At 40.3% G+C, this 16,157-nt stretch overlaps 1 protein-coding gene across 1 annotated transcript in view; it reads left to right on the forward strand.

Moving 5' to 3' along the window:
• The window catches only part of rnd3a (Rho family GTPase 3a), a 40,873-nt gene that overhangs the window by 16,280 nt on the left and 8,436 nt on the right, over positions 1-16,157 (forward strand). Inside the window, exon 3 of the mRNA XM_020939039.2 lies at positions 12,139-12,248. Coding sequence (XP_020794698.1) covers positions 12,139-12,248 — 110 coding nt within the window. The remainder of the gene's footprint in view (positions 1-12,138; positions 12,249-16,157) is intronic.

Below are 16,157 nucleotides of genomic sequence, written 5' to 3' on the forward strand. Positions count from 1 at the left end.
TACTTCTGGTTTAGTACTAGTTTAGTTCTGGTTTAGTCTTGGTTTACTTCTGCTTTAGCCCTGTTTTAGTACTCGTTTAGTCCTGGTTTACTTCTGGTTTAGACCTGTTTTAGTCCTGTTTTAGTCCTAGTATTGCCCTGTTTTACTCCTGGTTTAGTCTTGATTTAGTCCTGGTTTAAACCTTGTTTAATTCTAGTGTAATGCTGTTTTAGTCTTGATTTACTCCTGGTTTAGTCCTGATTTAGACCTGGTTTAATTTTAGTGTAGTGCTGTTTTAGTCTTGATTTACTCCTGGTTTAATCCTGGTTTAGCCTCAATTTATCCCTGTTTTAGTCCTGGTTTAGTCCCGATTTAGTCCTGTTTTAGTCCTAACCCAGTTTAGATATTTCAGTGCTAAAAAAATAAAAAAGTCAATACTCAAAACCGATTCCAACACCATGACAATAAGAAAAAAAAAAACAAAAAAAAAAACACCACTCATTCTTCGCACAATAAATCCCAGATGTTCTTAAACCCGTCCATGTGAACTATGCAGCGCTCCCCCTCGCAGACCTGCCACATACCTGTACTATTGGAGTGCCATTATTGCGAAAAGTTTAGCGTGATTGTTAACATATTTGGGTTTTTTAGACTTCTGGGAACGAGAAAACGTGATTCAGACTGGGTTTTCGAGGCCGTGTGTTGCATTTTTGTCGAGTTAGGTCTGTGCGTTTGGAGCCAGATGTTGAAAATGAAAAGGTTAGAGCGGTCACGTAATTAAAGACTAAGCAGAATCCGATACTGGCTTCAATTCTGTGGGATTTCGCCATATTTGAATAGCCCCGTTTGACACAGCAGGAAGTCGATACTCATGGAACACACGGAATTTAACTAGAACTGGGCACGGGTCAAGCCAGGACTGGACCAGGGACTAGACCAGGGACTAAACTAGGGAGTAAACAAGGATTAAACCAGAAGTGAAGGGGAAATAGACCAAGATTTAACAAGGACTAAACAAGAACTGAAGATAGACTAAACCAAGAATGAAAAAGGACGAGACTAGGACTAAACTAAGACTAAACCAAGACTAGAATAGGACTAGGCCAGGACTAGGACTAAACCAAGAATAGACCAATAGTAAACCAGGACTACATCAAGACTAAACTAGGACAAAACCAAGACTAAACCAAACCTAAAAAAATATTAAATTAGGACTATTCCAAGATGAAAACAAAGACTAAACCAGGACTAAACCAAGACTACACCAAGACTAGACTAGGACTAAACCAAGACTAGACTTGGACCAAACCAAGTCTAGACCAGTATTAAACCGGAACTACACCAAGACTAAACTAGGACTACATCAAGACTAGACCAAAACTAGACCAAGACTACACCAGGACTTAAACAAGGACTAAACCAGGACTACACCAGAACTGAAGCTCGACAAGACCAAGATTTAACTGAGACTAGACAAATATTAAACCAGGACTACGCCAAGACTAAACCAGGACTGAACTAGGACTAAACCAAGACTAGACCTATATTAAACCAGGACTACACCAAGACTAAACCAGGACTAAACCAGAACTGAAGCTAGACTAGACCAAGACTTGAGAAGGACGAGACTAGAGCTAAACTAAGACTAAACCAAGACTAAACAAAGACTAGACTAGGACTAGGCCAAGATTAGGATTTAACCAACACTAGACCAATAGTAAACCAGGATTTCACCAAGACTAAACCAAGATTAAACTAGGATTAACCAAGGCTAGACTGAGACTAAACCAGGACTAAACCAGAACTGCAGCTAGACTAGACCAAGACTTAACAAGGATGAGACTAGGACTAAACTAAGACTAGACCAAGACTAAACCAAGACTAGACTAGGACTAGGACTAAATGAAGACTAGACCAATATTCAACCAGGACTACTCCAAGACTAAACCAGGACTATAAAGACTAAAACAAATATCTCTGCTCATAGTTCTTCAGTTTGTTTTCAGATAAGTAAATTTTGCCGAATCAACTTGGAGTGAGTCAGCGTCGTGTCAAGGTCATCGTCATTTCAAAGAGGAAGAAGAGAGAGAGAGAGATTGATGAGAGAGATTGTACGGTTCACAGTCTGTTTAGTCCTGGTTTTGTTGTGGTTTAGTCTTGGTTTAGACCTGGTTTAGACTTTGTTTAATCGTGGCTGACTGTTAGCCCTGATGTAGACCTGATGTAGACCTAATTTGGTCCTGATTTTGTGCTGATTTTGTCTCTGTGTAGTCTTGGTTTAATCATGGTTGACGGTTAGTTCTGATTTAGACCTGATATAGACCTAGTGTAGTCCTGGTTTAGGCCTGGTTTAGACCTGATTTTGTCTTGGTTTAGTCTTGGTTTAATCATGATCAAATGTTAGTCCTGATTTAGACCTGATGTAGACCTAATTTAGTCATTATTTAGTCCTGATTTAGACCTGATGTAGACCTAATTTGGTCCTGATTTAGTCCTGATTTAGTTTCGGTTTAGTCTTGGTTTAGTTGTAGTTTAATCATGGTCAACTGTTAGTCCTGATTTAGACCTGATGTAGACTTAATTTGGTCCTGATTTAGTCCTGATTTATTCTTGGTTTAGTCTTGGTTTAGACCTGGTTTAGACCTGGTTTAGACTTGGTTTAGACCTGGTTTAGACTTGGTTTAGACCTGGTTTAGACCTGGTTTAGACCTGGTTTAGACCTGGTTTAGACCTGGTTTAATCATGCTCAACTATTAGTCCTGATTTAGATATGATGTAGACCTAATTTGGTCCCGAGTTAGTCCTGATTTTGTCTTGATTTAGTCTTGGTTTAATCATGATCAAATGTTCGTCCTAATTTAGACCTGATATAGACCTACTGTAGTCCCGATTTAGTCCTGGTTTAGACCTGGTTTATTCATTTAATTATCATATCCGTTCATATTGTATCTACACTCTGAGCTCTAGATGTAAATGTGAAGAAAACAAAACATTTTTACCATAGATTTCCAATCCGAGTCACACTTTAGTTCCGTCCGAGCTTTGAACCCAGTGCCTTTGTTTTGTCTCTTGTGATTAGTTTGACAAAAACACTCCATCCCTTGTAAATGTCATTGCTTCCCCCTGTCACCACAGAGCCTGCTGTATTTTCTGTATTTTGATTAAATCCAGGGACAGAGCCACTCTACAGATGACAGGACAAAGATTGATTGCTAGACGGGGTCAGAATCACACTTGCATTCTTGCGTTCCTCCTGGTTTACATCAGGAAAAAGGTGACAACTTGGTGAGGAATTTTAATCTTCTGTATAGTTTAGGATCACCAAAAGAATTGAAAATCAGATTCTAATCGATGCCAAACTAGTATTGAAAATAGATACTAATTAGAGCAGGTATCAATACTAAAAAAATCTCATTCACAGGACAGAAATTAACCTTTATTGAATAACTTTAGAATGATCTTGAGCCGTATCAGTATAAGTGTACATACATAGACTAGGGTCAGTCCATATGAAATCAACTGCCCTCTCCTATGAGCCATTTTAGATTTGGCTGGAAAAAATTCAAAAAAATTCTAAAATTACCAAATAAAATAATCTTAAATTTTAGCTCAATCCCTTCAGTCGTTCCTGAGTTATGGCCCGTTGAAATTTTGGGGCCATGCTCACTTTTTCGGAAACCTTAATTTATAAGCATTTTTGAAAGACCATAACTTCATAAAAAATAGAGGTAGGAAGCTGAAAATTTGTATTATTGTAGAGTTTGGGTCAAATATTGGGTATCTTTATTAAGGGGGGTGCTGTGGTCCCCCAAACTCTCTGATTCAGCTTCCTACCTCTATTTTTTATGAAGTTATAGTCTTTCAAAAGTGAGCATGGCCCCAAAATTTCATCAGGCCATAACTCAGGAACGACTCAAGGGATTGAGGTAAAATTTTAGATTCTTTCATTTGGTCATTTTAGAAATTTTTTGAATTTTTTTCAGCCATCTCCTGTCTGAGATGACTCATAGGGGAGATTCCTTGAAAACGGCTGATTTCATATGGACTGACCCACTAGTATACGCTCATGGACCACTACGGAACCTACCTGGACCACTGAGGAAACCCGTTTACCTGATTTACTTCAAAACAAAAGTGACAGTGCACACAGTACACACTGAGAATTGTCTTTTCGTCATTTTGGTACGTTAAGTTGCGTAAGTGAAGAGTAAGTGTCTTCTAAAAATGTTGTCGTGACATTTAGACATTCTTTCACATCATTTAACAGTAGACACAAGTTTTTTTTTTTTTCTGAACATGTAATCATTAGCAAACGACTCGATTTATTAGCAGGAGCGAGCGATACCTGATGTTATCTAGTAGGGCTGAGGATCACTAAGAAGTTGTCGATACGATACATACCTCAGTACACAGGCCACGATACGATACATATCTCGATACAGTGCACTTTTGGTACGATACGATATATTTCAAACTGATATGAACTGACTGAATGAATAAATAATCAATAAATGATGGATGTGATACTGAAAGTGTTTGATAAACTACTTCTTGTGCAAAGTTCATATGAAACACAAACGTTTTAATCAAAAAAACAGTGAAAATGTCACATAAACAAGTTTCCTTCCACTAAACAAGCAACAAAACTGTAGTTGTAACAAAATAATTTAGTAAAATACACCAAAAAATACTCTCGGCAACATATCCAATACTGTATCATCACATTAAACGATACGATATATCAGTATTTTAATATTTTTGCACACTATTATCTTCCTCAGGGTTGAGTCAGAGGGTTGAGTTCTTTGAGATTCAGATGTTGCTCTAGTGATTTATTCATAGCCTGTCCCAAATGTCGTTCTAAATACTGTATATGGTATTCATAAGCAAACAAAATAAACATTAAACTTTCTCGGGCATCCATATTTTCCCCGGAACGCATTTACAAGGGATGTTGGGAGAACTGACTCTTTTTTTTTTCCACTTTATCCACTACCGGCTTAATATCTGTGGAATTTAGTTGTTTTATTTACTTACTTTAGATCAACATTTCATCTTAAAATCATGTGTTTTCTATTCTAGTTGATTTGAGACTTTGCTTTTTATCGGTCCTCCCTCTTATATTTGCGAAATCGTTTCAAATGGCTGTTGCTTTCCCATCTGATAAGTATTAAATTTTTGGACTGGGCTCAACAAAGCTAGAAAGTTGTGTATTGTGAAACTGAGCCCAAGTGAAACTGCGTGGAACTGCAGCGTTCTTCACCGCGATGCTCTGTGCCGCGCTCATTACCCGTGTCCACTGAAGCAGGACTGAACCAGGACTGGACCAGGACTAAAGCAGGACTGAACCAGGACTGAACCAGGACTAAAGCAGGACTGAACCAGGACTGAACCAGGACTAAAGCAGGACTGAACCAGGACTGAACCAGGACTAAAGCAGGACTGAACCAGGACTGAACCAGGACTAAAGCAGGACTGAACCAGGACTGAACCAGGACTGAAAGCAGGACTGAACCAGGACTGAACCAGGACTGAAACCAGGACTGAAAAGGACTAAAGGAGGACTGAACCAGGACTGAACCAGGACTGAACCAGGACTGAAGCAGGACTGAACCAGGACTGAACCAGGACTGAACCAGGACTGAAGAAGGACTGAACCAGGACTGAACCAATACTGAACCAGGACTGAAGCAGGACTGAACCAGGACTGAACCAGGACTGAAGCAGGACTGAACCAGGACTGAACCAGGACTGAACCAGGACTGAAGAAGGACTGAACCAGGACTAAACCAATACTGAACCAGGACTGAACAAGGACAGGAGCAGGGCTGAAGCAGGACTAAACCAGGACTAAACCAGTACTGAACCAGGGCTGAACCAGGACTAAACCAGATCTAAACCAGGACTGAGACAGGACTGAAGCAGGATTGAAGCAGGACCAGTCTATTCCACTAAATTGGGACTATACTAGGACTAAACCAGGACTAAAAAGGACTGAAGCAGGACTGAACCAGGACTAAACCAGGACTAAAAAAAGGCTAACCCAGGACTGAACCAGGACTAAATCAGGACTAAAAAGGACTAAACCCAGACCAAAACATAACTGAACTATCCAACTAAACCAGGACTAAAACAGATCTAAACCATTACTATCCCAGGTCTAAACCGGGACTAAATCAGGTCTAAACTGTCCTCATTAGCGTGTGTTGCTGTAGTTGTTGTCATTCTAAAGCTGGAGTGTGTCCTGAGTGTAAAGAGTTGTGTAAACATCACTCTGATTGTTTGTCCATGTGACGGGACCTGAGGGTTTAAAGCCAGACCTCCCAAGGGAACAGTTAACTCAACCACAAACGGCATTCCACAAATTCTTACCCCCTCTCCTTCTCTCTCTCTATCGCTCTCCTTCTTTCCATTTTTCTCTCTCTCCCCGTCTCTGTTTTCATCCATCTCTCTCTCTCTCTCTTTCGTGTGTGGTCAAATCCGCGAGCCATGTGCTGCTGGTCTTGTTACTGTCTCTGGAAATAAAAGGATGAACCAGGACTAAAACCAGGACTAAAACAGGACTAAACCAGGACTAAAACAGGACTAAAACAGGACTGAACTAGGACTAAAACAGGACTAAATCAGGACTGAACCAGGACTGAACTCATCCTCTTTCTTTCCCCATCTCTCTCTCTCTTTCCCCTTCTTTCTCTCTTTCCCCATCTCTCTTTTTCTCTCTTTCCCCATTTCTCTCATTGTCTCTTTCTCTTCCTCCCCTATTCACCCCTTCCCCTCTCTTTCCCCATCTCTCTCTCTCTCTCTCTCTCTCTCTCCCTATTTATCTTTCTCTTCCCCATCTCTGTCTCTCTCTCTCTGTGTCTCTCTCCCTATTTATCTTTTTCTCTTTCCCCATCTCTCTCTCTTTCTCTCTCTCTTCCCCATCTCTCTGTCTCTCTCTATTCGCTCATTTCTCTTTCTCTCTCTTTCCCCATCTCTTTCTCTTTTCCCATCTCTCTTTCTCTTTCCCCATATTTCTTTCCTCATCTCTTTCTCTCTTCCTCCATCTCTCCATATTTTTCGCTCTTTCCCCATTTCTCTTTCTCTATCTTCCCCATCTCTCTCTCTTTCTCTGTCTCTCTCTCTCTTTCCCATCTCTCTTTGTCTCTCTTTCCTCATCTCTTTCTCTATTTCCCATCTCTCTCTCTTCCCCATCTCTCTTCTTTGTCTCTCTCTCTCCTTTCCCATCTCTCTTTGTCTCTCTTTCCTCATTCTCTTCTCTATTTTCCCATCTCTCTCTCTCTCTCTTCCCCATCTCTCTCTCTCTTTCTCTGTCTCTCTCTCTTTCCCATCTCTCTTTGTCTCTCTTTCCTCATCTCTCTCTCTATTTCCCATCTCTCTCTCTATCTTCCCCATCTCTCTCTCTCTTTCTCTGTCTCTCTCTTTCCCATCTCTCTTTGTCTGTCTTTCCTCATCTCTCTCTCATTCCCCATCACTCTCTCTGTCTCTCTCTCTCTTCCTCCCCCTCTTCACACCTTGCCCTCTCTTTCCCCGTCTCTCTTTCTCTTTCACTATCTCTCTTTCCCTATCTTTGTCTGTCTCTTTCTCCCTCTCTCCATCTTTCTCTCTCTCTCTCTCTCTCTCCTTCTCTCTCTGTCGTTCGTGTGTGGTCAGACCCGCGTCGGTCACACGATCCAGAGTCACTCGTCTTCTCTCTTCATCACCTCGTGTTTCTTTAAAGTGCCGCATAATGAGATAAGAGCGGAATCTTTATTTGTCCCACGATGGGGAAATTACAGTGTTGCAACGCGAAGCAGAAGAACGGCATGGGAACTGGGAACCGTGTAATCAAAATCAAGATAAGTAGCTATTAAAATACTTAACAATAGACATAAATCTCCCACAAACACTTCAGCGCCGGTGGATTAAAGATAAGGTCGAACTATTGCATACAAACGGTTTCTATGACGACGACGGTTATGTACGGAGCGGCACATGGACAAAAATAAATCGCAAAAAGTCAAAAAGATAAAGATGTTAAGTAGACCGAATTCTTAACCATGCGTTTTATTCCCTATTCTGAAGCAGGACTAAACCGGGACTAAACCAGGACTGAACTAAGACTAAACCAAGACTAAACCAGGACTAAACCAGACTAAGACTGAACTAAGACTAAACCAAGGACTAAACCAGGACTAAACCAGGACTAAACCGGGACTGAACTAAGACTAAACCAAGACTAAACCAGGACTAAAACCAGGACTAAACCAGACTAAACCAGGACTAAACCAGGACTAAACCAAGACTAAACCAGGACTAAACCAGGACTAAACCAAGACTAAACCAGGACTAAACCAGGACTGAACTAAGACTAAACCAGGACTAAACCAAGACTAAACCAAGACTAAACCAGGACTAAACCAAGACTAAACCAGGACTAAACCAGGACTAAACCAGAACTAAACCAGGACTGAGCCAGGACTGAACTAAGACTAAACCAAGACTAAACCAGGACTGAACTAAGACTAAACCAAGACTAAACCAGGACTGAACTAAGACTAAACCAAGACTAAACCAGGACTAAACCAGGACTAAACCAAGACTAAACCAGGACTAAACCAAGACTAAACCAGGACTAAACCAGAACTAAACCAGGACTGAGCCAGGACTGAAATAAGACTAAACCAAGACTAAACCAAGACTAAACCAGGACTAAACCAGGACTAAACCAGGACTAAACCAGGACTGAACCAGGACTGAACTAAGACTAAACCAAGACTAAACCAGGACTAAACCAGGACTGAACCAGGACTAAAACAGGACTAAACCAGGACTATACTAAGACTGAAGCAGGACTTAATCTGGACTAAACCAGGTATAAATCGGGATTAAAAAAAACCAAACCATGACTAAACCATAACTGAACTATCCAACTAAACCAGGACTAAAACAGATCTAAAACAGGACTACGCCAGGACTAAACCAGGACAAAATCAGGACTGATCCACGATTAAACCAAGTTAATATTACTTATTTTTTTTTATATTCACATTATTCTAAGCTTTAAATCTTAAATCTCTTAAATATTTGCTATGGTATCAAAAAATTTGGTTTAAAATGCTTGACTACTGCATAATGTAAGACTTTGGAGTAATATTTTTGTAGTAGTAGTAGTAGTATTGTAGTACTTCCTCTATCTCTCTTTGAGTCCGGGGCGTTTCCACCTTTCCTCCTTCACATGTGTTTCCCATTTATGCTGTCATTTCCTCGCTTGGATTTCCTCTCCTCCCTCTCTTTCTATTCTTCCTCTCTGCGTCCTCCCTTCCTTCCTTCTTTCCTTCCTCTCTCTCACCCTCTCTCCTTCTTCACCACCTGTTCTGTTCTGTTATGTTTCTGGTCTCTTCTCTTCCTTTCTCTTCCGTCACTCCTCTGTTCTGTTTTCTCTCACTCCGCTCTCCCCCCATTCTTAGCCTCTCTTCTCTCCCTTCCTTCCTCCCTTCCTTCTTTCCACCCTCTCTCTCCTCCTTCACCCCGCTGTTCTGTTCTGTTTATCTCTCTCCTCCCCCTCCTCTCTCTCTTCTTTCTTTTTCTCTCCCACCCTCTCTTCTCTTCTCCTCCGTCACCCCAGTGTTCTGTTTTGCTTCTCTCACTCTTCTCTCCCCTCTTTTTTTACCCTCTTCTCTCCCTCTCTTCTTTCACCCCATGCTCAGTTGTGATTCTCTCTCATCCCTCTCCTCCCTCTCTCATCCCCCTTTCTCCACCGTCTTTTCTGTTTGGTGTCTTCTCTTTCTCCTCTCTCGCTCTGTTTTATCTCTCTTTCTTCTTCCTTACTTCCTCTCTCATCCCCCTCTCTCCTCTTTCACCTCTGTACTCTGTTCTGTTTCTCTCTCTCCTCTCCTGTTGTTTTGTCACTCTCTCTTCTTCCTTACTTTCTCTCTCATCCCCCTCTGTTTCAATCTGTCATCCCCCTCTCTCCTTACTCTCTCCTCCTTCACCCCATGCTCTGTTTTGTCTCTCTCTCCTCCCCTCCTCCTTCTCTTCCTTCTCTCTCATCCCCCTCTCCCTCTGCCTCCCCATGTCTTTTCTTCTCCCCTCCTTCACCCCCTTGCTCTTTTCTGTTTCTCTTTCTCTCTCCTCCCCCTCCACCTTCTCTCATCCCCCTTTCTCCTTGTCTTTTCTGTTTAGTTTCTTCTCTCTCTCTCTTCTTCATTACTTCCTCTCTCTTTCCCGCCGTCATCCCCCTCTCTTCTCTTTCCCGTCCACGAGAAAAGTTACACAGTGCAGCTTTAACCATCCTATATTGTCAACAAATGCATTACCACTACTTCTACTTCCATTCTTACTCCTTCTCCTACTAGTATTTTTTTTTTTCGTCTCCGAGTTTGATAAAAACACTTAGAAATATTTGACTTCATTTTCCTCCATTGTTCAAGGTTGAAATATAAAGTTGTAAACATATTTCAGACTCCACTACGCTCCAAAGTGAAGCTCTAAACAAAACAAAACAAAACGAACGCCTCGAAATGTTGTGTCCTCAAACCCACGAGCGCCGCACATCCTCACACATCACTCTCTTTTACTCCGCTCGACCGTAACCCACGGCAACGGCAACGAGAAATTACAAATAATGCAGCGTCCGGTGAAAATATGCTGACTGAGACATGACACACGTGTTGAAACAGAGAGAGAGGGAGGATGGGGAAAAGGAGGAGAGAGGGAAAACAGATCTAAAGCTGAAATTCATCCCAGCATCAATTTCATTCCTTTGTGGGGGTTCTGAATCAGTCACGTGGTTATTTTAAGGATCTCAAAAGTTAATATAACAGTATAAAAACAAGAACTTAGAAGAATTTAGTGTGAATTAAAGATTTTTAGTTGTATCTCGTATTCGTATTTTTTTTGTATTTCCTCTTCTCCACGTCCTGCTGTTCTCTGTGCTCTGTCCTCTCTCTCCTCTACAGACCCTAAGTTTGATCGTCTCAAAATAGCCCAGGGTGAACGTGGAAAATTTGCCCCTGAATACCCCACCTGTCTATGGAACAGGGGCGACCATTTTAGGTTTACAGGAGGGCTCAGGACAGGGATTCTCAATATGTAGGTCAGGACTAGAGTTTAGAGAGTCTTAGACTGTTCAGACTGCAGCCTGAAGTGACACAAATCTGATTTTTTCGCTCCTTTTTGACCTGTATTTGAGCTTTTATTGACACAGATCCGATTTTTTCCAATGCGACCCAGGCCATTTAGATATGTGCTCCTAAAACTGAAACATGTCCGATCTTTTGACATGTGACTTCAGTCTGAATGGACAGGTCGCATTCATCCCACCTACACGTCAGGCTCAGAGTCTAGTGGAAAGCGACTTAAGCGAGTTTCGCTCATCGGAACCGGGCGTTTTTTGAAATGCTTGCCAATAGGGGATGTAACAATAACCAAAATATCATGATATTGTATCGTCAAAGTTCTCTTAGTAATATCGTTTGTCTCCCAAATATGGTTAAGTTCTTTGTTAAATGGACAGGTTACACGTCCACAGCTTCTTTATTTTTGTTGACATTGGAGCCAGGACCACCTGTAGCTGCACTCAGACATTTCATTGGTAATTAGGAGTGTAACGATTTCCAAGTCTCATGATACAGTACGATATTGTCATGGTATGAACCTCACGGTACGATATTTATTGCGATATCATGGGAAAGCTCACGATATACAGGGAGGCTCACTATTAGAGATGTAACAATATCCAAATCTCTCGGTACGATGTTTTCACGATATACATCTCACAGTACGATATTTATTGCGATATTTTGTGGAAGCTGCAAAAAAAACTCTGAATATGTTACTTTTTCCTCTTAAAACACCTTGACAAGATTTAATCCAAAGAATTAAGACTTAAGTGTTTAGAACTGTTATTTCTTCTTGTAGTCTGCACTGAAATGGAGCAAAGGATCATGGTCTATGTAGTTCCCTCTGTCTTTTTTTTTAACTCTTAATTTTGGCAAAAAAGACTTGTAATTCGATATATTGTGATGATTATTGTGAGAACTTTGACGATACGATATCACAATATTTCGGTTATTGTTACACCCCAATAGAACAATTTGGTAGTGGATTAATTGTGTACAAAGTAAATAAAAAACTGGAATCAATGACAATAATTAATATTTGTTTTGTATTTTGCAGGTTCTCCGTACTACGACAACGTCAGACCGCTCTCCTACCCCGACTCAGACGCCGTGCTCATCTGCTTTGACATCAGTCGGCCCGAAACTCTGGACAGTGTTCTCAAAAAGGTACAAAAATTACTCAAAATTTGTCAAAAAATTTACAAAAATTCCAGACAAAGCAGTAACATGCACCTTTTAACAAATCTAGAATAAGATAAACACAGATTTTTTTTTGTTTGTGGTGGAAATTAAGGCACTTTTCTAATTGCGTTCATTCAGATCACATTTTCTCCTAAAGCCACACTGCAGACGTTTGATTCTTTACTTCCTCTGTAAAGCTCCTCAGAAATGTATTGCTCAAGGGTAAGATTTGCGTGTGGTCATGTGGTTGCGGGTTTAAATCCACCGGAACTAACAGCATGAGGTCATTGTGTAGCCTCAGGTCTCTCACATGGAGGTCTGATGACTCGACTGGACATCAGGATGGAAGTGGAATAGTAATTTGAAGAGTAGTTTTAAAATGTGAACTAAAATGTGAACGGAATCCAAATATTAAAATCGTTCAACCTTGATACACATTGAGAACTATATAAAAGTCTTCTACTCCAGCCTGATTATTCACTGTGACTATTTCAAAACTTTGTGCAATGGTGTTTTAAATTTTATTACTGCGCAAAAACATTTGTACTGTTTTTCCATTTCCTCAGACATAATTTTTACCCATATAGATATTTTTTATACAGTTATGAAACAATAGCAGCAGTAGTAGTAGTATTAGTAGTAGTAGTAGCAGTAGTTGTAGCAGTAGTAGTAGTAGTAGTAGCAGAAGCAGTATTAAAGGCAGTAGCAGTATTAGTAGCAGTACTAATAGTAGTAGTTGCAGTAGCGGTGGCAGTAGTAGTGGTAGTATTAGTAGCAGTAGCAGTATTAGTAGCAGTAGCAGTAGAAGTAGTAGTAGCAGTAGAAGTATTAGTAGTAGTAGTAGTATTAGTAGTAGTAGCAGTATAAGTATTAGTAGTAGTAGTAGTAGTAGCAATAGCAGTAGCATTAGAAGAAGCAGTAGTACCAGTAGCAGTAGTAGCAGTAGTAGCAGTAGTAGTACCAGTCATAGTAATAGCAGTAGTAGCAGTAGCAGTAGAAGTAGGAATAGTAGTAGTAGCAGTACCAGTACCAGTAGTAGTAGCAGTACCAGTAGCAGTAGTAGTACCAGCAGTAGTAGTAGTAGCAGTAGCAGTAGTAGTAGTAGCAGCAGAAGCAGTATTAAAGGCAGTAGCAGTATTAGTAGCAGTACTAATAGTAGTAGTTGCAGTAGCGGTGGCAGTAGTAGTGGTAGTATTAGTAGCAGTAGTAGTAGTGGCAGCAGTATTAGTAGCAGTAGCAGTATTAGTAGCAGTAGCAGTAGAAGTAGTAGTAGCAGTAGAAGTATTAGTAGTAGTAGTAGTATTAGTAGTAGTAGCAGTATAAGTATTAGTAGTAGTAGTAGTAGTAGCAATAGCAGTAGCAGTAGCATTAGAAGAAGCAGTAGTACCAGTAGTAGTAGTACCAGTCATAGTAATAGCAGTAGTAGCAGTAGCAGTAGAAGTAGGAATAGTAGTAGTAGCAGTACCAGTACCAGTAGTAGTAGCAGTACCAGTAGCAGTAGTAGTACCAGCTGTAGTAGTAGTAGTAGTAGCAGTAGCAGTAGTAGTAGTAGCAGTAGCAGTAGCAGTAGCAGTAGGAGTACCAGTAGTAGTAGTATCTAAATATCCTGCAGTATCACATGTTCTGGTCATGTGACTTGTTGGACAGAGGAAGTGTCGTGTGTCACGTGACCAGTGGGGGCGCATGTTTCTGTACAACACCTGCATTTCCTGTTTGCTCCTTTTTATTGACTTAGCTGTCGCGCTCACAAGTCACAAGAGTCACAAGAGAGTGAGAACAAAAGGCACAGACGTATACACACCACCGTGATTGGATAGAATTGGAAACATGGTTAGTTGGGTCTTGCAGTTATATTCACACACATTTTTTAGATATACATGGTGAAAAACGGAACTAGTTAATTTTAAACAGTTCAAAAGTTATTCTGAGTATCCAAATTATTATCAACAGTGACAAGTTTTACTGACAGTAGGAGCAGGCTAACCATGCACTCCCTGATTATCATAAATTACAAACCACTTTATAATTACCGTATTTTTCTGACTATAAGGCGCACTTAAAATCCTTTATTTTCTCAAAAATCGTAGCCAGGCTGGTTACGCTCAATTTCATTTCTCTCCAGCGACTAGATCAGGAATCGAAATACACTAGATGCTTCGCAGAAACACCGGAAGAAGTGTTCGGGCACCAGCCAATCAGCGAAGAGCCATATATTCTCTGTTGGCAACGATTCCCGAGATCGAGGATTTAAAGCCGGAACAAAGAGAATGTTTGGTGAATTTCATCAAGGCGAAAGACATTATTGCCCTTCTTCCTACGGGATTTGGGAAAAGCTTATGTCAACATATGTTACGACCAAATAGCAGCAATTGATTAAATAAAAAAAGTACCTGCCTACTGGCGAGCGAACGAATTCCAACGCTGCGAGGTCAGACGGTTTCTACAAAGTGAAACCGGCTGATGAATCAGGCTATAGAAATAATCTGGTGTGCCTTATGTATTAATTCTGGTTGTGCTTACTGACCTTGAACCAATTTTATGTAGTACACGGCACTCAAAAATCTGTAAAAATCTCTGTTTTGTTCAGTGCTGAAAGTTTATGCAAATTAAGCATGTGGTTTTAAATTTTGTTTCCGTAAAACGTAAACAAATGTGCGCAAAGCTCCGTCAAACACATTATTAATCAGTGTATATTTGAGTCCTCCTCGTAGAAAATAAAAAAGTCTCAAGTCTCCAGTGTCGTTTGTTTGTTTCGCTTAATGCGCCTTATAATCCGGTGCATCTTTATGTATGAAAATAGACGAGAAAATTCAACATTATTGATACTGCGCTTTATAATCCAATGCGCCTTATCGTCCGAAAAATACGGTAGATAAGACACCACACAGCAGACTTATTTTGACCTCAAGAGCTCCTTATACAATAAATAAATTTGTACTGGGGCAAGACAAAATATTCTCAGATACACGGGAAAAATCCTGTACAGCTCCTTTAAGTGTATCCAAGTATTTAGCCACTGTACATTTTCACTTCCTGTGGCTTTCCGGGTGAACCTGATTCTCCTGACCGGGACACGGCCTGCAGCCACATTAGCCCCAGATTAAAGGAATGCCATAGGACACAGAGGAGGTATTGTACTACAGGAAGAAGAAACGCCTGGATTATTTGTGTTTTTTTTTCCCAGCATTCAAAGCACGAGGGAGAACAGGAAGTGGCTTTAAGTTCAGGTGACAGGAACCGAGAGCAGTGGGATAGTGTGAACGTTTATAGTAGCACATATTCACGGGTCTCAGCTTCCTGTTATTCAAAAGATATAATATTAAGTTATAAAGTGTTACGGTTTTCATTTTTTATCATTTTGAAACACATGAATACATACTGGTAATAACAGTAGTAATAAAATCCTATGGAGTAGTAGTACACATAGTAGTAATTGCTATTTATTTGTTCAAGTTACGAGTAGTTTACTTCCAGACGTTTCTTTGATTGAGTTGAGTTTTTTACTGTGAAAATTGCAAATAACAAGGAAATTCAACTTTAAACTGTCTTCATATGCTTTGTCTAGTAGTAGTAGCAGTAGTAGTAGTAGTTGCAGTTGTAGTAGTAGCAGTAGTAGTAGTAGTAATAGTAGTAGTTGCAGTTGTAGTAGTAGTAGTAGTAGTAGTAGTAGTAGTAATAGTAGTAGTATTAGTAGTTGCAGTTGCAGTAGTAGTAGTTGCAGTAGTTGCACTGGTAGTAGTGGTTGCAGTTGCAGTAGTAGTAATAGTAGTAGTAGTTGCAGTTGCAGTAGTAGTTGCAGTAGTAGTAGTAGTAATAGTAGTAGTAGCATCAGCAGTAACAGTAGTAGTAGCAAAGAATTAATCAAATACTGTAAGGAGTAGTAGCTAAGTAGCA

The sequence above is a fragment of the Boleophthalmus pectinirostris genome, unplaced genomic scaffold (genome assembly GCF_026225935.1).
Source record: "Boleophthalmus pectinirostris isolate CB_2022bp ecotype Guang Dong unplaced genomic scaffold, ASM2622593v1 HiC_scaffold_11, whole genome shotgun sequence".
In the NCBI taxonomy this organism is placed as follows: Eukaryota; Metazoa; Chordata; class Actinopteri; order Gobiiformes; family Gobiidae; genus Boleophthalmus; species Boleophthalmus pectinirostris.